This window comes from Motacilla alba, chromosome 1A (assembly GCF_015832195.1).
Source record: "Motacilla alba alba isolate MOTALB_02 chromosome 1A, Motacilla_alba_V1.0_pri, whole genome shotgun sequence".
Classification (NCBI taxonomy): Eukaryota; Metazoa; Chordata; class Aves; order Passeriformes; family Motacillidae; genus Motacilla; species Motacilla alba.
This window is the reverse complement of record NC_052031.1, coordinates 66,418,985-66,441,483: the sequence shown is the minus strand read 5'-3', so window position 1 is coordinate 66,441,483 and position 22,499 is coordinate 66,418,985. Positions and strand designations below refer to the sequence as shown.

General features: G+C 39.7%; 1 protein-coding gene across 7 annotated transcripts in view; it reads right to left on the bottom strand.

The window, feature by feature from the left end:
• WNK1 (WNK lysine deficient protein kinase 1) overlaps positions 1–22,499 on the bottom strand; it is a 98,560-nt gene that overhangs the window by 54,113 nt on the left and 21,948 nt on the right. For all 7 annotated transcript variants that reach the window (XM_038155549.1, XM_038155551.1, XM_038155550.1 and 4 more), the window contains exons 2-4: positions 12,339–12,511; positions 8,199–8,419; positions 5,969–6,126 (exon numbers count right to left, since the gene is read on the bottom strand). In XM_038155549.1, the coding sequence (XP_038011477.1) occupies positions 5,969–6,126; positions 8,199–8,419; positions 12,339–12,511 (552 nt within the window). The remainder of the gene's footprint in view (positions 1–5,968; positions 6,127–8,198; positions 8,420–12,338; positions 12,512–22,499) is intronic.

Here is a 22,499-nt window from a genome sequence, read left to right as displayed (position 1 = left end):
AGAGGCAAGTGCTAGAAGTTTAAACATTCTTTAGTTCAGTCAGTGTGAGGCAAAAGAATTGCACATGATGTGCAAATTTTTTTTACATTTCACACTTAACTGCCAAGAGTTTCTTCTTCGAAGGAACACAAGAGTTTACCCTTTCTTCCAATTAATGTTTCTTGCGCTTGGTTCAAGGTTTGTAGCCTTTCAATACCTGCTTTCACAAAAGATCACCTTCTCTGTTGGAGGGTTTCCTCCCCTACTTTCCACTGATTTTTTTTTCAATGCTTTTTTCACTAGAAAGGTTGACAGGAAAGAGCTCCATATCTATTTTAACCAGGTCAAGAAACCAAGTCATTCAAGGTAAAGAAAACAGTTTTATTCCTGCCTAAAAAATACTAGATATTGCTTCCAGGAAGTAGAATAAGAAATTAATCATCACTCATTAAGTCCTGCAAGTAAAATTAATCATATGTCTAAAGGTTTAGTATTTTTTATTTGCTACTTAAGACTCCTCAGGAAGAAGAATAAAATAAGAGCTGAAATACTTTGTCCACTGCACCTCTAGTGAAAATGAAGCAGATGACTGGTCTAGATAGTTATGACACCTAACTTTTAAGACAGTAAAGAAAAGATTCATTTTATCTCACCAACCAAACTACAGCTCTGTAACTGCCTTGTTTCCAGCAAAGAGAATGACCTTCACCCTAACCAGTGAATTCCAGTTCCCACCAGTTAGGGAGATTAAGGAGTTTTAAACCAGTTAGACACTGCCTGGTCAGGTTACTCATTATGTGCCTTGTTCCCTTAGGCCCTTTTTTAAGCTCTGGAGAACAGAGAAGAAAAATGTTATGCCTGCTGTGGAACATTTTAGTACTCAACAACCTTTTTTTTGAAACTCAAAAAATGCAAAATGCTTTTTTTTCCCCCCCTTCTCATCTTAAGGCCAGCTCAGACAACAGACATTTGTTTAGAGAGAACAGACTGGACTTCTGGTGAAAGAAAGAACAAATACAAAACTTTACTTTGTCAAAGTAAGCATGGAGAAAATCAAGTACAGAGCACAAGTCGATCAGGAAAATTTAAAAGGTAAGTTTATATGATGGGAGGGGGGAGAAAGAAGAAGGGAGTTTTCTGCTCAAACTCAGATGATTAGTACATTTGAAACTGAGGATGGTTTTATTAACTTTTTTGCAATGAACATATTTGGATTTTTATGTTAGTGGTAGATATGCAAGGACAAAAATCTGTATAATAAACATATTAACTGTCTTTTTACTAGTCAATCACCTAGCACATTTAAGCCTTGGGACATCCAAGTATTAGAGATCTAGATTTTGAGGCAACAGCTTGGGTTCCATGGTCCCACCAGAGGCTGAGGCAAAGCAGCTGAAGTAACTGCAGTTAGTTATGCCTTCACTGCACTGATGCCCAAACAGACTAAATTAAGAAATCATACTTAAGATGTCTGTTCTATTAATATCTCTTTTTCCATTTAAATGCACGTGTAGTCCATTTTAAATATCTCCCATGACAAAGTGTTTAATTGCAATATGCATGGAACAGGTCAAAGAAAATATACCAGTCCCCTGAGCAGAACAAAGTCAGACAGGGAAACTCTCCGGAATTTTACCAAGCTCTTACACTCTTTCTTCTGTTTTTTATGCAAGCAAGTACATAAAAAAAATATGTATCTTGTTTCATTTTACATGATAACTCTCTGCATTACTTGGATACAGAGCAAAATTGCAAAAAAAAATTGGAAAAAAAAAAAAAAGGCAAAAAAAAAAAAGGGGATCCATTCCCTAATCTAGTAGCATTCCACACAGACAGCTGTGCACAAGAGGGCAGAGGAAAAAAAAACAAACCAAAGGAGAGGAAATCAGTACTTTAACTACATAGGGCAGCTTGTTATCAATTCATTGCAGATTTAGATAATTTCTTTTCTGGGGCCACCTAGGCATCATTAAGTGCTCACTGGATGCATTCAGTCCCAGTTGAGGAGATGTACTGCTTAAACCTCAGAGATTTCCCCATCCCACAGGAAGGTAAAAATCCAGAGAGCTGCAATTTTTTAAGCACTGACTATCGAATTATTTGGAACCATTTCCAAAGCACAGCAGAGGATGGCTTCAATAAAGAAAACAGGGGTTTGGGACAAAATTGCAACACTATGATTTAATGAAAACAAAGACCAAGGCTAGATTCCTTTATGCCTGAGTGACAAGCTAAGCAGATGTCTTTCCTTTCTAAAGAAACTTAGTGAAAGGGTCTGGACTGAATATGCTGAAGGGTGCAAGTACAACAGAGGTCAATATTCTGTGTTAAACTGCCGATTTTCATATCAGAATGGTGAAACAAATTTTGTCATAACACCTTGAGCCCTACAAATCCTGCACAGTTGTGGTTTTTTAGCCAGGTACATACCCAGGTTACTCTGTTAAAAGAATTCTTCTAGAGAAAGTAATCCAGAAAAACAATTTAATTGCACTTGTGTTTCTTGAGGCGGAGAAAATTCAAGAACTTTATTCCTAGGACTGTTTTAAGGAATTACAGGAACTTCCCAGTGAGAGAATGTAGACAGTATAAATGAGCATCTTAGGAACAGCAGGCTTATGCAGCAATGCTATTGTCCAAGATGTGAAGCAACAATTACTGCCTGGGCCAAAAAATGTCTCATCTGTGAGAGGAACTTCAGCCTTTAGATCCAAATTCTAGATCTATGCTTGCCAAGGTGTATTATTTAACAAAAAACTCCTTCCAACCATGAGGAAAGATACTGAACCAAAGAGGTAGAACAGGACTGAGTACTCTGAGCAATACTGCAAAGCTGCAGTATCTGGGCATCAGCTAGAGCCATCCTTATCACAAAAGGTGTCAGGTCAAAATGCAACACAGCTGAAGGCCCCCTAAAAAAGAGACCAATGCACAGCCAAAATGGGAGAAAAGAACATAAGCTGGTATTACCAAGAGGTTCTGAGAGGACACCCTGGGCATTAAGAGACCTTTTCCAGGATTCTGTCCTAAGCAATAGCAAGGATTTAAGATAACGGAGCAACTTGGCTTTTTACTAAGCCTAACAGTTCCTGCAAAGAGGGTGAGGGAAATTAATTAATTTAAATACATATGGCCTGCAGTGAGTGGCTGCACATTTTGAACTTCTTGCCTTTGGGGTTTCAGTGGTTTTTAAGCTCCAACATGGTATGACCTTTCATGACTTACATAGCAGACAATTCCTACTGGCCTTCATTCTGCTCTCTCTATGCACCTGAATAAAATAATCCTTTCAATTTAAGGCACAGCAGGACTGTAGCTGCTACCTCAAAACACCCCTAAACATTTCCAAGGAGGTAGCAATGAAGGGGTTGAAATGGAGATGGCTAAACATCTTCCACAAAACACAATCACTTTCCAACATACCTTAGAAGAGATGTGTTGGTAAGTACTGCTCAAGTCACTTTTGCAAGAGGTTTTTTTTTTGCCTCCACTCTGTTATTGATAGTTCACACACTGTCCTTTCGAGTACTGAATTTGGCAAATGGTTCACCCCTCACCCACAACTGCACACATGGTCTAAACTTCTAAAATCTCTAGAATTTTCTAAATCTAAAATCTTCTAAATCTAAAACTACCTGGCTCTTTTTCACATGGGTTCACAGAGCTTTCATGGAGTGGTAAAATGAATGCTAGGAGTATTTCATTTCACTTTCAGAACACAGATCTCTTTCCATATCATAGAACCTCCATTATATTATTTCCATATCATAGAACCTCCATAATCCTCCATTATCAGCTAAGACAGGATTGTGCTTTATTTCCAGATAATATTGTCTTGCCTTTATTGAAAGCTTTCCTTGAAAATTCTTAACATTTTGTTTCTGGTTGGTTTTGTTTTGAACAAACTGCTTTGCATCTACACTGAAATAAACAATCCCAAAAATACCAAAGCACACAGACTTTTGAAGCAGACAAATGTACATTTCATTTTCTTTACCTTCCTGTCCTTTGCTACTTCTAAAATAAAACAGGATTTGCTGGATTTCATAACAAAGTGTATCTTAAGAGCTCCCAACCAGTAAATTAAATAGTTGGGGGGAAAAAAAAAATCAACCAATAAACTTGATTTGTGAACCATCAGCAGAGGAGAAGGTGGTGTTGGACAGAAAAAAACTGCCAGTGTTTCTCATCCACTTAGAATTTCCACTGTCAGCCAATAACAATGGGAAAAAAGGAGCACCACACACAATCAACAAGTGGTAAGTGGAACCCTGGTAAGTCCCTAGGTAACTTTTTCTGCTGCAAGTCCCTACAAAGCTTTCCAGTTACGTACATCAATGATCAGGGTAAAGACAGCTCTGTAAGACCTGGGGATTTACAAGCCTGAGGTTGTTTCAACAGTTGATTCTCACCAACATCCCAGTTCCTAGCAGTGTCCTTAAGGAACAGGCAGGACAGTTACATCAGGCAATGCCATCCAAATTTTGCTGCTTTGGCTCTGTCCAAGACACATCCATAAGCACAGTGAAAGGTACCACTGAGACTGCTCTAGTAAGATACATAGCTTTCTTTCATTGATCCCAACTGCTTCCAGGACAAATTATGCTGTACACAGAGTAAGGACTAGAATTTAGCCTAGTTCTTAAACTCTATTAAAAAAATTACAGGTAAGTTTGCCAACACACACACAAAAAAAAAACCTACATAAAAAAACCCAACTCTGTATGTATATAAATGTATATAAAAGTTATTCTAGCATCTGTGCAAAACACTGAAGTGATCACTTAGGTCTTTTTTTCTCCTTCCGTGCCTCTCCAATACTTCCCTGAAAAAAAGAGATAGTCTTATTTCACCAAGCCTCTCTTCAGAATTCATTGTTTCTGATATGAAAACTCTTCTCCAACTCTAAGTCAGGAATTATATCTGCCTTTTGCAGTGTGAGGCATCAGGAATAAGAGAGCGTTTTATTTTTCCAAAGCTAGGCAAGTTGTTTATTAAACCTCCAACTTCTCTGAGATAACATGCTCCAAAAAAATTAACAACAGGAACTCATTTGTTTATGGAGAAAGAGGTAAGTCTGGAGTTTTTTTTCTTCCTCCTTTGCACATGTGCACAGGTATTGTGAGAAATCCAATGTGAGTTTTCACTTCCCCAAGCAGCCACCTCACTATTCCTTCTGAATGCTTAGGTCACAAGGTTGAACATGTTTGTTTCACTGTAGTGGTACAGTCTTCACAACACCATTTCAGGTATCACAGATTAAATCTAGCCACATCGTACTGCACATTTCTAGCACTGCAGCTCTGCTTCCTGCACTCAGGGTCTCCAGGTCCACTCCTCAGTCTGGTCAGATGGGCCAGCTCTAATCCCTTGATTGCCTTCTCAGCCTAATTTGTTTTCTCCCACAATGCCTCCACCTTCACCACTACACTTGCCCAGTACTTACCAGGGTGGAATAGCTTCCTGCTATTTATCAAGTGTTTCCACTTCATCATTTTAAGAAGTGTCCCCAAAACACAGGAGCTAAGGGCCACTCAGAATACAATGAACTATTAAAATCACTCTAGCCAACTGGCAGGCAGCTAAGCCAGTGCTCAAATCTGTTATCCTGCTTTATTGCAGAGAACAAGGTTACCCAGCTCCTCTTCAAGACAGAGCTACTTCCACCATCCCCCAAGTGGCTTAGAAAATAAATCAGTTAGTATTCTAGTGCATTTATTTTCTCTAGTTTGGTCTGAAGGGTTGGTTTCCTCATGTTTTTTTCTTATATACTGAACACATACAAAATTTTATTTCCATTCACATATTTTACAAGCTTCTGACAGACGTTCAGCGAGTTCAACCACCCTGTAACTTCGCACTCATCCCAAAATAATCTCTCTTCAGGTTTTTCCCCCTACACACACTTGCACAGCACTGGTGCTACCCAGCTGTAGTCCTTTGCTGCAAACAGCAGTAGCTTTAGGCTCGGCAGTGAGGAGGGACTTACACTGGTCACCCGACGGTAGATCTGCGCAGCATTTTGGCACTCGGAATAAGGATACTCAGACGTGGCCATCTCTAGCATACACATCCCAAAAGCATATACATCAACGGACTCATCATATTTCTCCTCATACATCTCGGGGGCCATGAACTCTGGGGTACCTTAAATTAAAAGAACGATTCAGACTCTAAATGTCTCAAAGCGAGCAGAGGCTGCTGGCGTTACTCACCGCAGGGGCACGCGGCTGGGCAAACCTGTGAGACAAGAGAAAGTGGAGGCAAAAAGAAGAGGGAGGAAACCCTTAGTGACTCTGTTGCACCAATGTACCTTGTGAGTCTTCCATTGCAAGGCCTTTATGGAATACCAATGGCATGTGAGAACTGATGCAACTCCCTGTTTAGCAATGTTAGTTGATACAAATATCAGAACAGACTGGATTAGCCTGAAATCAAACAGGAGGGGAGGGGATAAGAAGAGGGAAAAACTGTAGACTAGCCATAGGCTGCAAACCAAATACTAAGGAGAGTTAAGGCACTTACCTATTCTCCCTGTAAGAAAAGAGGCACATTAAACCTTGTTTCATAAATTACCTGACTGCCCTCTGCTGCAAAAGAAGTAGTACTGGTAAGAGCCCATAGCTAGTCTCTGACCTGGTGCTCTCCATCTACTTGCTCAAGTAGAATGGTTCAGCTAAGGCCTTGCAATGAAAAGCTCTGTTGTTACAAATAAAAATCTCCGTGAAAAGAGGATAAAAGGTAATTTTCTGCAAAGGCCACTCACCAGAGCCCTTTTCTTCACATACTTACCTTCCCACCTGCAGTATATTTATAGGCCTACTGCAGATACAGGCATTAGTGAGGGACACCCTACAGTCAAAAATACTCAGAAATACAGAGAGATTGAGTTACAGGCATAGAGCGTGAGATTCAACAAGTCCCATTTAAATAGTGTGCAGAAAATTATTGCCCAGTGAAGCATCACAGATCCCCTCTGCAAACAAAGGGACTGCATTGTATGATCAGATTTACTTTAAGCCAGAGATGCAAGTTTGCTTCTTGTAAATTTAAACACAGAATTATTTCCTGCAGACACCAGATTCCAAGCAATTTGCAAATCATTCTACAGCCCATTGCTTGTTTTCACCACAGTAAACCAAAAAGAATGTAATTGCAGTCATTTATCCAAAGGCTAATCATTAACAGATAACTATGTAACAGATGGTAATTTTCCAGTGATAAATTTGAAGATATGACAAATATGCTTAAGAAATTATGGTTTTTTACACCATTCTTTTCTTCCCTATTAATACTTTGACCTGGTTAAGAAGCAGGAAATATTTCAGAGACAGCTTGCAAGAAAATTTACAGGTATACGCCATTGATCCCAGCTAGGAATCTGGCACAGGACTGTTGAGTAATGCTGAATTTTAGCAAGCTCTAAATACTTGCTGAGAGTGAAATAATACTGAGAGTGAAAGAAACTTCATTCCCTGCAGTCTATTGACCCAACTATAAAAACAAAGCTGATAAAACCAATTCTTTCAAGAATTCACAAGAAAGGTTACACTAGTTCCACCAAACCAATTTCTGAAAAAGGTTATGAATGGATACACAGGGACAGAGCCAGAATAAAGCACTATTTCCCAATGCACCCTCCTAATTCACACAAATCCACGTTCTACAGACTCCCTGAGTAAGGCATTATACCACAGTCTGTGTTATTGTTTAAATACATATACATAATATTGACTTTCTTTGGTATCCCTCAGTTTCTGATTACTCACAAGCTGCAAGAGATTCAACATTAACCCCTGGTGACAATGAAAAAAAAATTTGGCTGTATGAACTAATGCTACACTAAATATCAAAATGTTGTTTGGTCACCAAAATGCATTTGTACATTTCTTGAAACAGCACCACATCAAAGGTAAGATTTTTATGTAGTGAAGAGTGGTTTTATCAACAATGTTACACTAGGTTGTTGGGCAGGACAAGAACTCTATATTCTCAAACAGCTAATGCTAATACATAAATAACAAAAGCACAACCAAAATTTCAACATGTCTTTGCATTAGGAACACAGAATGACCTCAGCAACCAAGAGACAAAGCCTACATATTTTCAGGCTTTGACCATGTACCTTTGTAAGCATGTTCTTTAGGACAGTTCTTAAAACACTGACATCTCCAAAGAGGTACACTGGCTCAGCAGCCTGCAAAACAGGAGAGGCTTACCTATCACACTTTTGGCAAAAGAAGCTCGTTTCAGGGTTGCCAGACCAAGGTCTCCAATCTTGACTGATCCAGTGGGGCCAGTAATGAAGATGTTGTCACATTTTAAGTCTCTGTGAATGATGGGAGGAGTACGTGTGTGCAGAAATTGTAAGCCTTTCAGTATCTGACGGCACCAGCTTCGTAGTACTTTAATTTTCATCACTTTAAATCTTTTCAAGTACCTAATGAAAAAAAGTAACAATAGGTTAAACAGATTTTGCTAACAAATAGTAGATTAAACTATACCATTTGCTGTTTGGAAGCAAAGAAACAGCAATTAAAGACATGTATAAATTTAAACTTCTATTTTAAAATCTACCTGAGGATTTCATTACTTCAGAGAAGCTAAAAATTATTCCCTTCTACAAAACCTATCCCCTTTCTTCTAGCCAGCAGACTATAATGATGAAACTAAAATGTGAACACTTGGTGCACATAGCTGATAACACCTCTCCATTCAAAATCATTCTACAGTAATTAGACAGCTGGATTGCTGAGTTTCAAGGCACTGCTTCAATGACAAATAATTAAAGTCTCATTAATTACATTTCTTTACCTATTTAACTTCTCAAACACTTACAACCTCTATCTTGATTAATTACAACTGGGTGGGAAGGCGGGTCACTAGATCCAAAATGTTAATAACTAACAAAGTACAGAGCTGTGGACAAGTGCAAGAGCTCTGAAATCATTAGACCCTCCTTTACAAGAGCAGTCAAGCACTCTGTTCAAGGTTTCCACATACATTTTAAATCTGCTTCAAATTTACCTGTGGAGTTAGCAAAGTAATTAGAATTTCTTAGAGATCCCCTTCCTGGTGCAGGACAGGGTTTGATCACCTGAATCCAACTGGTACTACTCATTACTTCAAAACTACGGACAGACAGAGACAGGGCAGAGAAATCTTTAAAAAGGCTCTGTCAAATAGCTGAGGTGGAAGAGTTTATACATAAGTCTGTATCCTTTTGCAGGTAGAATGCAATCCAACCTTAATTGGTCTATCTTTGCCACTCCTTGAAATCAATCCCATGTAAGAAGAGTCAAATTTCATACCAAAAATATTTTTCAATGAGTGTGACCTAAGAGTAAGATCTTATTCTGTTACTTAACTTCAACAGATTAGAGATGCCACAAGGTGAATAACCTCTGACAGTTTCCAAGTACCTTCCAGCAGGGTTTTCTCTCAACCTCTATTTGGCTAACATAACTTGAAGAGCTGTTTTGTTCCTTCTGAAAAAGTACAGGCCAGATTACATGTAGAGAAAGGACCTAGCATGCTCTGTAGAGCAAGGACTTTACTCTTGTTCAGGCCGTGTTACTCAGTCAGAGTCTCAGATAAAGATCAGTTTCACACTACAGAAAGACTGCTAGTAAATTCTGTGGCCAGCATGGAGTCTAGCCACTGCAATCTTAAAACTAAAAGCAAGTTGTGTTCAATTATTCCATGATAGTGGTCAGTCTCTTCTGCAGATTCACTTAACTAGGAGATACGTCCTGATGAAATCACTTCAATCAGCTCCAACACAGAAATGCAGTGTATTCATCCCTTTTACTTTAATTTCTCCAGTTCAAAACAAGATCTGGAAAATCAAGTTGCTAGCAATGATCCTGATGTGAAAGTAAGTCTGTAAAAGAAACTGAGTCAGTTCCAGAGGAAATCAGGTGTCAGAGTGCAAAGGAAGGCAGGGAAAAAGCCAAGCCAAGGAAGGAGACAAACTGAAGGAGGTTCTGAATCGCATCACCCACCACTTGAGTTCCTGCTATTGACACAACCCTCATTCATCTCTCTTGAGCCTGTTCCAAAGATCACATGGTAGGGGCATTTCAGTTCAGCATCTGGAATCCCTAATTACATTCTTGGTTACAAATATGCGAGTCCACTGCCAGCTTTTCACTGTCAAAGGACCTTGATCCAACCATCACCCAGCATTGTGCAGTGTGGCTGTCACTGTTCCATAACACTAACCTGAATTAAGACACATGTCACTTCATGCAGAAAACAATTTAAAATGGAGGCACATACAAATACACAAAAACAGACAAGCCTCCTAGCCAGTATGTTTTCACTTTTCCTACTATCACAGAGTAACTTGGGCTTTAAAAAAACCTCAGGACGTTTCCAGTCTAAGTTTCTGTAATTACAATCACACAGAGGTCAAGAAGCTATAGGAATCCTTACTAAAATAAAACATGAGAAAAGTTCCTTTAAGATACCCTCACGCTTGTATTCTGTTCACTTTTTTACATCATGTGATAAGAATGTCTATGTCCCAAGTACCAAAAGAACAAAGGCATCACTTTTATCAAATGCAGGTACGGTAAACATGAAAAAAGATATGGAAGTAATAGTCAAATATATGCAAACACAAGTGTACAGTGTAAATCTAGGAAAATGCCACAAGCACATGAAGTACTTCATTGAGGCACACCTGAAATCTCCCATACAGTTCACCTGCCAAGTCTCGAGCAAAGTGGACTAGAATAAACTAAATTACAGCTGTAACAGCAGGTATACAAGAGTAGAGAAAAACCCTAGCCAGAACTCCACAGTTTAAAGGACTTTCAATTAAAGAGCCTATTATTTTTCTCTGGATTAAATAAAAAGACTTTCTTATTTCAAGATACAAAATCATCCAACAGACAGAAAACCTGGGGTATTTCTTCCTACCAACACTCTACTTTGTAATTGTCTATTATTACTTCATCATCTTGCTCATGGATATATAAGCCAATCCAAATATTAAAATCTGTGAGAAGGATAAAGGAGTTAAAGGGAGAAAAAAAAATTTAGCACTACGCATTTAGCAAAAAAACAGGTCAACTTTATTTAAAGGCATCAGTACAGAGGTGCAAAACCATTAACTTATTACTTGTCTGAAAACAGCACATTAAGCAGCAGATCTATTATTTTACCTAAAATACCTTCAGCAACCTGAGAAATGTCTCCACTGAACATACACCTAATGAATGCTGTCGTATCCTTAGCCATCCAGTACTATTTCAAGAGACAAACACTTCACTGTAACTGCAGCCCAGACTCCCAGAGAGCCATTTTTCTTCTGAAGAACATGCATTTGTAGCTATCAATAAGCAGGGTAAAAAACACAAGACATTCACAGGCTCTTTCAGCCAAAGGCAAACTGTTTCCAGCTCCTGCAGCCTGCTTACACATGTAGGGTGTGAATGCCTCTCCAAGAGTGAAATGGGCACTGAACAAAGTGAGGGTTGCAGAACTCCTTTATTGCAGAGCTGGCAGCTTTACTCCCAGCAGAGGGACAGTGGCTGGCACTCGGGACATGCTCCCAGAGAGGAGCAGAACCCCTTTACTGCAGAGCTGGCAGCTTTACTCCCAGCAGAGGGATGGTGGCTGGCACCCGGGACACACTCACAAAGAGGAGCAGAACCCCTTTATTGCAGAGCTGGCAGATTTACTCCCAGCAGAGGGATGGTGGCTGGCACCTGGGACATGCTCCCACCAGGGCAGAGCAGAGCCCTCCCGGGCCCCGAGCACCACTAGAGGCCCTCGCAGCAGCTGCAGCTCCAGCGTTCTCCTAAGCTGGCCTTCAGCACACCACGAGGTGAACTCACAGGTGCTGCCTCACAGGTCCAAGCTGTTGGATTTTTATCTGAAGCTTCAGCAAGTTTCAGATAAACCAATAGGTGGTGAATTCTTTTATTTTTACATGTTATTTATATTGTGGTAACACCCAAAACCTCCCAAAAGAGGTGAATTAATTTGAGCTTGGAACTTTATGAACCAGCTCATCCTTAATGGAAAGCAGCTGAAGAAAAAAAAAAATCAAAGAAATTCTGAAAAGTGAAAATTAAGCATTGCCTTCCTGAGCTCTTAAAACCCAGAAGTCTTGTGCATGTCCTTATTGGAACATCACAAGTAAGAACTGACAAGCTTGCTAACTTAAAAGATGCTCTACCATGCCCTGCAATGCCAGTAATGCTCCTCTTAAACAAGAATGTTCCTACAGTAGGTTATCCTTCAGCAGAAGGGCTCAGTTCTCATCTCCTCTAAATTTCACCTACTTCTAGTGCTCTAGTGTTGTGCTAATGAAACTGAAACGCTGTGGCTTGTCTTAATTTACTCACGTTTTTAATGTTCCAGACGTCATGAGCTCCGTCACAAGAACAATACACTTTTTTCCTTTGACTGTAGACTCCCAGGAATCATAGAACCTGACAATATTGGGATGCTGAAGCCCTTTCAGCATCCCAGCTTCCTCTTTAAATCTTTGTCGCTCTGACTTGGACAGCTTCCGATCCTAATGAAAAAGAAAAGGTGCATCAGAAAGTTTTGCTTTATTTTCTTGAGAGGCAGCAACTTGAACACGGTTAGGTACACAGACAAGAATCACGTGTCTTAAATGCCATTTGGTTTGCAATTACCTTTAAATATTCTGTTTTGAACACATTCTATTACAGTCTTTTTATAACATGCTGGTCTTTGTCACTCTATTGCTCTCAGGGTTGATAACTGCACATCTGTAGATTAACTCCTCTTTCTGCTTTCTCCTGCTTTACTACTCTTAATAAATTTAGTTGTTGCCTGACTTGGGGTGGAAAGGGGATATAATGTCTTGAACACTTCTGTGTTTGAGAATGAAATCAGATCATTTAAAGCATGTCCCTCTCATGTTGTACATAACAATAACCTCTCATTATTCCTAGATGTCTATCCAGACCACTGGTTAACAGATGGGATTAGCCACCCACAGCTAAGGGGTTAAAGCTCTGTTAACATACAGTATGTTCCTGTAGCTGTAGACCATCAAGTGAATGAATTGGATTTTCTTTGATTAAATGCAGAACCTCACGATTGAGCAAGTTTCCTGAAATCTCATGTCAACAAAACCAAAAAGTTACTCTTGTAACTCCCAGTAGAGACAGAAAGCAATCTTTTGGCCAGAGGCAGAACACAAAACAGCATTCCTGGACAATACTGCTGTGTTGCAGCTGCCTGTCAGCTATCACCAAGACTAGGAGCAGCTATTACCTGAATGAGCACCACATCCCAAAGAGAAGACGTCTCCTTACGCCATGCAGTGTTCTCGGTTTACCAAGGCATGACCAATGCACTGCTCACACCAGTCAGACTGACTGACTGGCACAAACTGGGTCCATATGCAGTTTGCATTAAAAAACCAAAATATTTCAGGATATACTTAGAGCTAAAAATTTCAGAAGCATTGTTTCTAAATTATTTAGTAATAACTGAAGGCCTATTTGTCAGATCTGAGTAATAATTTTAAGTCCCTTGATTTCACATTGTCTTTTCCATTAAAAGGAGGCAGTAAAAACACACAGGATTTACTTATACTCCCATTGTGCTCCAGACAGCAATTCCTCTTCCTTTTTTTACAGGTCATGTGTTTTCTCAATATAATTCAGCCATGTAATATCTAAACCATCCTACATTCACTAAAAGGTTCACAGAGTATCTTCAGGCATGGACAAACTTCTTTTTCAGATGAAGCTCCAATTTTCAGAAGTATACCATTTCCCTGGGTAAAAGTCTGAAAACAGGTTTGAGATCACCTCAAGGATCAGTTTCCTATTGGTGTCTAGAATGTCATTCACTTTTACAATTCTTAGGAAAATGCAATATCCTTATGTATGACTAATTTAATCTACAGACATCAAAAAGCATTCAATCCTATAACTATTTCACGCTGCAGAAATCAGCATTACCACCTCTTCCCATTCTTTCATAAGTGTATTTGCACAAGTTTTGATATAACATTTCAAGAAACACTCCACCAACAATTGAGCATTCATCTGTTTAGGTGTTGCAGGAGTCTTTATATGTAATTAGTACTCAGTTGAGCTGTCTTACCCCTCTAATAGCTTTCCTTTCAGTATAATGAACAAGGCAGCACAAGTTCTGTTTCAAACCTCCATCTTATCTGCTTCAAACTGCTGAGACAGAAAAGCAGTGAGCTGCAAGAGGTACAGCTAGCCATACACACATGTACCAGTGCTTCAAACAACACAATCACAGTATCATCTTTCTTACAGGAAAATAAAGCAGTATTCCCAGCCTCTGCTCTTGATCCTTATAAACCATTTTTTAAAGCCACATTACTTAGCTGTAAATTCAGCTACTATATATGGTCATTATACAAAAAAGGCTGCAATAATTATTTTTCTATCACTTTTAAACACTCAATATGAAAACCTGCATTTCTGTCCAAACTCAAGATTTTTGATACACTTTTGGATTACATTTCCTTTATTGTGTGCATACTAACAAGTTATCCACCACACACACACTGTTAACCAGTTTTAGACCTACACTTAACATCAAGTCAAGCATGTTTCATTTCAGTCTCATTTTAACCCACGTAACCCAATCTCCCTTAAGGGCTTTATTCAGTTTTCCTGCCCCTGTTCTGCTGTCCCCAAATAGAAACTAACAAGTGCTAATCACTCTTATCAATGAACAGACTCCTAAGAGGCACTCACATGCGGACTCATTTCTCTCCCTGGTCACATCCATGGCAGCATCATGCCCCTGCAAATACAGCTGTGACGTTCACAGACACTCAACACTTCAGTGGTGGCATTAAAAACTCACCAAGACGACGCAATAGACTCAGTAAAACAACACTGCTTTCAAAGTCACAGTGCCCCAGTGATCTGGGACAAGTCTGGACAAAGCACAGGCCAAAAAGTTTCACCCAGGAACATAGCTATGTTTTTGCAACCAAGGAAACCCTGCACCCTTCAGTACATAACTGCAGCAGCAAAAGGGAACATTAAACAGAGCTGGAAGAAAAAGACAGAGAGGCCACTTGTTTCCTAAGCCCAGCAGTGCATACTACCTTTTACTACCCTCATTTCCTTGGACACACAACCCACACCCTCATCTGTAACAGGTTTTTATATTCTTCTCCTAAAGGAACACTAATGCTAGGTTACAGAAGACTGCCAATATACTTTAAAAGAACCCACAACCCTAACATTTGGGAAAATACTGGATCTCCTGTACAATTATACCAACAAAGTCTGTATACACAATGGCTGGTTTTAGCTGTACAAATTACATTCTAATGCAACTTGCAAACAGTTGGCCTGCAGGCCAACATACAATTTAAAATGACAAGCCCATTTTCAAAACCCGAGTAATTAAAAATATTAGACAGCAAGATCTCCCAGGCTGCATAGACAAAGACTAGAATAGAGCCTACCCCAAATGCATGTTGGCATCCTTTGAGCTATTAGTATGGGCAAAAGTGACAACTTCTCCTCACGCTTGCTCTTGCACAAAAATGCAACTTAAGCAGCTGCAGCTACTAAAATATTGAAATAAGCAAGTAAAATAGAGCACTGTATGCAATTTGGGAGACTGAGATGTTACCAGCCATGTTAGGTATAAATAGCTCAGGAAAAGCAGGGAAATGAGAGTATCTTGGCATCACATGGACTCCAGAAATTAGTTGGAAAGCATAGCTGTGGCAGAGAGAAAGAAGCCATCATCACTTAGTGAGAATTTAGAAGAGCGTTTTGCACTTTCTTTAGGGAAGGGAGCAGTTGCCACCATCCTCAGTTAGAGCTGCATACTCCAAAGGACTCAAGCCCAGATGCGTCTTCCGAACAGGGCAACTACTGGGGGCAGTACTCTCAATCCATCATAGCCTCTGAGCAGGAGGCTGCAGAATTGCAGGACCCTCCACTTCTAAAGATGCCATGAAATCTGTGGCCTATCACCCAAAATACGCCCTCCTTTTGCTTAAATTATTCTAAGTGTGAATCAGATAAGCAGATTTATCCCCTGCAGCACCTTTTTCCTATAACTCACAGTCTAAAAATATGTACATAGATGGATCATTTCCACACGTATTTGCTGTTTTCATTTGAAAGCAGAAATATAGGTTTCACAAATTAACATTCCAGCTTCACCAAGCACAAGAGATGTTAGACAATTTTAATGTTTTTTACATCAAACAGCAAAAAACTAAACAAAGTAGAAAGACTCACAAGTAGTTTTCTGTAAGCCTAGGAAACTTAAACAATTTTATAAAGAAGCCAGCACTTTAAGAACAGTTAGTAATATACAGCTTGATATCCTATCCTTCAAAGACCAAATAATTTTGGAATTCCCACTAATGAAATTTAAAAATGGACATACTCTCTCCTTCCTTGGTCTTTTCTTACCATAAGCAACCTTAGGCAGACAAGACAAAGTCCTAAATCTAGAAGTTAGCGAATCACATTCTTGTATTAGCTCAGCTGGCACATGCTGAGCAGATATAGCCCAAATATTTTTAAAAATATACAAAGCTGTCAAACTATAGGAGAGCTTGCTTCCTAAAATGGATTTAACTACATTATAAAATGGACAACATTGTTCTTCCTAAACTGATAGCTTCCCTGGAGGACCTAAGTGTCACATCCCAATCACTGGGCTGCCCTGTGAACAAACTGAAACAGATGCATCAAGCCTACTCTGTTCATTTCATTCATTCCTTTCCACCTACATTAAATTGTTTTGACAAGCCAGGACACACAGCAAGGCGTCCCAGCACGTGATTCGCGGTTCTGCGGTGCCAGGGGCCTGAAAGGAGACGAGCAGCAAATGAAACGATTGTTCAGCTCAGAGCGATTCAATAAGCTTTTTCTTGGCTGTTTCCACTTAGCCACGTCCTTCCCATCAGATTTGTTTTGGTCAGAAAGAGCTATCAGAGGTGTTTACATTTTCAAAGTAAAACAGAGATCTTGGGCATTCGTGATGAACCAGGTACAGGTTTACTCTTCCACTAATTTCCTTAATGTACAGCAGCAGGAATTACACGCAGCATTGGCACTACTCTCTTTCTGCCCCTGTACCTACATGCTTTACATAAACAAAAAACAAATCAACCCCAAACAACTCCCTTCACCCCCTTCACTTAGCTATTGTACCAAGCCACAACCAACAAAACTCATAAGCAAAAAAATGCCTGTAGTCCTCTGGTGATTTGTTTCAGTCAAGACTTACTATCTACTCAGCATCCTTAGTAAGGAAAAAAAATACATTTCTGGCACCTAAATTAATCTTGAAATTTCAACTGGGAGACTCATATAGTCACTGAGCCTACTGAGTAATTTCCCATGTGTTTTCCTTTCTATCAGTCCACAGTCCTTCTGAGTTCTGTCCACTTGACATCAGGACAAGAAATCACACATCTGCAGAACACATCCCAGTGCCCAGAGCAGTCACAGGGCCCAGTGCAGACAGCAGAGGCAGCAGGGGAGCCTCCTCATCAAGGCACTGCACTCTGCTCACATCACTTGAGTGTCTTCAGCCAGCTCAAGCTCAAGCCAAGGCTCCCACTATTTTTACTGACTGACACCAAAAGGCCTGAGCTGAAGTCTGGGACAATTCAGCTGACATTAAACAGACAGACACAGTTTTGCATTGGTGGCACAGTGCACCTCACCCTCAAACACATACTGCAGGACACCAAGCAAGTGGCCCCCAAGAGAAATACTCTACATTAAAGGAACTACACCTGCCAACTCCTGCTATACATGCTCCCAAGTGATTTTCACATCCTTAATATCAAGGACAATTTACATCACTGCTGGGGAACCTTCATGCCCAGCAGAACAAACCAGACTCAGAAAACTTCCCATGATCTCCACCCACAAATAGGCAGACTCATAAGCAATACAGGTCAACTTTAAACTGTTTGGGTTTTGGGGTTTCTGGTGGTTTTGGTTTTTTTTTTTAAACTCAGTGAATGAGCTGCTACACAATTTAGAGCTCTTCCATTTTCCACAACATTAGGAAGATAAACAGTAAAGAGGAAACAGACAAAGACTGGACACTTCATATACTACAGACAGGTTTTACTAGCTTTTTGCATATCATACCCCTAGATCCAGAAATGATACACTGCCACAGTGCAGGGACAGATAGTGGGCTGTTTTGCAGGGAGGGTTAACGAGACTACAGTAACAGTATGTAATTTTCATCCAGACATGCAATAGAAAAATTAGTAGCAATGAACTGTCTTCAAGTGATGTGATCTGTAAATGTACAGCCATGAGAGACTTCAAAGTGCTGTTGAATTATAGATAGTCTGAATCACAAGCAAGGTGAATTATCTATCTCTGCTGAGGTTACACTGAGCAGCAGCATTTTGTCAAGCATTGAAATGTCTGAAAATCTGAGTGAAGACACTGCAGCTCCCAGCCTATTATTTGGAGGAAGAAGTAGCATACAGAACAGACAAATGTTCTTCTGTGTGCATTTCTGCAGCATATGAGAAAGGCTTTGCAAGCCTTTAAGCAAGGTTAATGAGGGGTCATCAGAGGAGAAGCTAGCAAGACTGTGTTCTGATATTCAGCACTGTTAATGGAACTGAGGCTTTGTGGGCTGCAGTGTTCTCATCCTGAAAAAATCTAGCAGTTAAGAGGAAAAAAGAGCACAGTAACCATTGAGCTACATTAACAAAATATCAACAAAGAGTCCACTGAGCTTAAAAATCACCCAGCATTACACAGTTGGTGCCTAGAAATGGAAGTCTCAGTGCACAAGCACTGCACCTACTTTTCTGCATTAACACATAAACTACTTAATACTTCCCAGCATTAAAAACTAGGTAGAGAGATAAAAGGGAAGGGAAAGAGACTGTTCAAAATGCATCCCTGCACAGCAACAGACAAAAAAACTGATCAAAGATCTGCACAGATCCTTCCATCACTCTACTGTCTACAAACCACTGAACACAAAAAAACTGATTAAACAGAGCTGAACAGCTGCTGTTCCAAAAGTACATATCCAGGCTAAAAAACACCAGCTCTTCCAGCCACTCCTCATAAGGCTTGTGCACTGGACCCATTGCCAGCTTTGCTGCTCTTCATTTGACATGCTCCAGCACTGCTCTTCTCTTAGTGAGAGGCACAGAACTTTCCAGTCACTTTCCTGCTCACCTTAGTTTAAAGACAGAAGACAAAGCTTCTGACAGGTAGCAAAACACTATGCAAGGCCAAGTTAATGCTTATTGAAAGAATTCTTTTACCTTGCTCCTTGGTAAGTCTCCCCAAGAAGAATCAATTTCATATAAGCTACAGGCAATCTCATGGAGCATGCAAATAACCTGAAGAAAGATAACCCTGAAGTATAAAATATATATCCAGCACAATAGACGAGAATAGGCTTGAAACACTTACACATTTTTAGGCTCCTGATTAAGGGTAAATACTTGCTGTAGGTTTCCTCTTGCAAAAGGTATTAAAAACACTTTAAGGTTCGGGAAAATACACAAGTAGTGAACCTAAGTGAAACACTGAGGGATTATTCCCATTTGCTTATCAGTTTCCTGGTGAAAAGCACCTGCCTTCTAAATTTTTCACCACTGGTTATGTGAAAGGCAAAGGAAAATGGGTATTTGATTTGATAATTCTCTTCTGTGTTTTAATTTCTGGCATTTTAATGCATTACAATAGTAACTAAATAGAAAATTCATTGGAAGATGAAGCTAATTTGTTAAAAACACAAAACATACAAGTGCTTCTTGTTCCTTCCTTTAGAATTGTTGCAGTTAAATGATACAGCAAATATACACAACTTTACTTAGGCTGCTCAAATGTTAGAAATTAAGAAACAAATTATACATAACCTGACAGATAACTGATGGTAGGAGGAGGGAAAGGAGGGAAATGAAACTCTAAATGATTAAACAAAAGGAGGACACAAGTCTTGATCAGTCACCATTTAGTCTGAGTAAGTAAATTATACATATCCTGAAGGAATTTGTACTTCATCTTTGTCTCAACACTGAAGGGGAAATATCTGCAAACTACAGCCCACATATGGGACCAAAAGATTCCAGCACCACCCCCCATTTTATCCTGTGATTGTCTGCGTTTTGATGAAGCTGTGACTCACCACCACAGGGCAAGGGAGCAGAACACCAAGAATTCTGCTCCTCTGTGCTCCCTTTCCTGCTTTACGTTTGCAGCAGCCCCTGTGCCACCAGCAGCAGTAGCAGCATCTAAGACACCTGGTGGCAGTAATGTCATGGACTTTTAACCTATGCTTGAAGAGACATCCTCAGCAAGAGTCTCCTGGGAACAGAAAACGTATCAGAACTGATGTCTCTGTCCGCTTGCACCAAGTTTTGGCATCGTTGCAAATACAATCTCCATCACAAACAAAACAGCAGAGAAACACTAACAGGAGATGAGAATGTTTCTTTATATAAGGTCACCAGAGTCTTAAAAGTACCCTTCCCAATAACAAAGTTTATCTTTTGTTACAGTAGCAGTGTGGGAATTTTTATTTTCAGCAATGCCAAAGGTGACCACGCTGCAGGGATATTGCCCTTGGATACCATTTGCAGTGTTAGATGGAAGGCTCATGATCAGTGCTCACCAGAGACAGAGAGGTGCAAACATACAACTTCCAAACAACTCAGCCAGTGTAGATTTTTAGGTTACTGCTAAAATTTTAAGAAGCAGTCAATTTGTACAAATGAAGTTGCTATTGGATGCTTGCTTTCCAGAGCTGTGTTATGTGTGAATACAGACATTAATACACATCTGTACTGCTCCTCTCCCCTGTCTCTCACATCAGCAGCATCATCCTTAGGCAAAGCAAGTTGGCTGAACTCAAACCTGAGCCAGATACCCCTTCCAAAGAAAACAATGACTGACCTGTACATCATCTAATCAGAGTACATTAAATACCATACTCATACTTTACCAAATCAATTACATATTTTCCTTTGCTCTCCACAAAATCAGAAAGCAAAAAAATTTCAACCATAGATATGAAACCTAAAGCTTAGACATGACCTCTACTGGAATGTTCCAGGTCCTCAAGAATCTGGACTAAGAATGGCAAGCAACTGTTTAGGCTTCAGTCATTTCTATTCTAGGCTTGCTCTAGGCAGCATTTGTGTTTCCTTACGTAGCAGTCTTGGGGGGGAAAAAATGGCTAAAAGATTTATTCAATTTATCCATCCTAAGAAGCTGAACATTAAGAGACAGTAATCAAAATGCTGGGCTGTATAAAAATAATCAGTAAAAGAACAGAGAGCTCACCTATTTATTTTCATTTTTAAATTGTTATTTGATCCATGGAAAATAAATGGATAAGTTTGCTTTCTGATAGCAGTTCTCAACAAGGCTTATGTTTATTACATACAGCTTATTAGAGAATTGAAGTGTTGGCTGAACTGAATCCTTGATGAGCTATTAACCAGCTGGACCATCATGTCACTTGGCTCAGATGCCTCATTAAAAGTTTCAAAGTGTGTGTCAGTTCACATTTTGCACTGAACTGATGGTTTTGTCAGTGAGAGGTAAGGTACATCCAATCACCTCAGTTTTATTTTACTATGAAAACCCAGTTCTCCTCTCAGGGGTGACAATACTTCAGCAAAACAAGCCTTCTCCACAGTTCATTCTGGTGATCTCACAGATTTATTAATTCAAGGCATTAGAAGTGCAATTGTAGTTTTTTGTTTCATGTATTTCTGTATGGCTCAGGGTTCTTTTATGAGTAGCTGCATGTCTAGAACATTAGGGCAAATCCTTAACTGCTTCAATTTAGAAAATCAAACACATACTACAATTCTTCATCTCATTTTCTTCACAAAGCTAATGGCAAACAGGAGAAGGTAGCACACTGAAAAGTTGCATCAATATGCTGGCTGGAAAACATGCAGGAGTCTCAGGATGACTGCAAGGATGCACTAATAATGAACACAGTAAGGGTTCAGAAGAACTAGAGACCTTCTTGTGCCTCTGAGCAGCTCCCTTGCAAAAATCTCAGCATCAAGCCTAGAGACAAGTTTCAGATCAGTATTCCCTGTCCCCCTCACTCCTCCAGTTGTAGAACAAACTCACAGCAGCCTACAGTACATATTGGCTTTAACACTGGTATACACACTGTGTTTGCAGCCTGGTTACCCTACAGCAGTTACTCTTCCCAGCTTCCCTCCTTTTCCTGCAAACACATCCCAAAAAAGTACTTCATTTATTTTACAAAACTGTGGATTACTATCAGTTATGACAGGATGACATATGAAGTGTAGGCCAAGTACTGGCAGCCAAGAGAAAATCCTTAGAACAATCACTGGAGAACTCCATGCGAGACATCTCTCATTCAGAGACAGATCTCTCATTCAGAGATCCTTCAGGGATCCATGAAAAAACACAAATAATTGCCAGGTGTTCTGCATGTTCTTGCAAAACAAAAGAAATCAAAGAGGGATCTCCTGCAGGGAAAGACTAAAGAAATCCAGAAACAATGAGTTT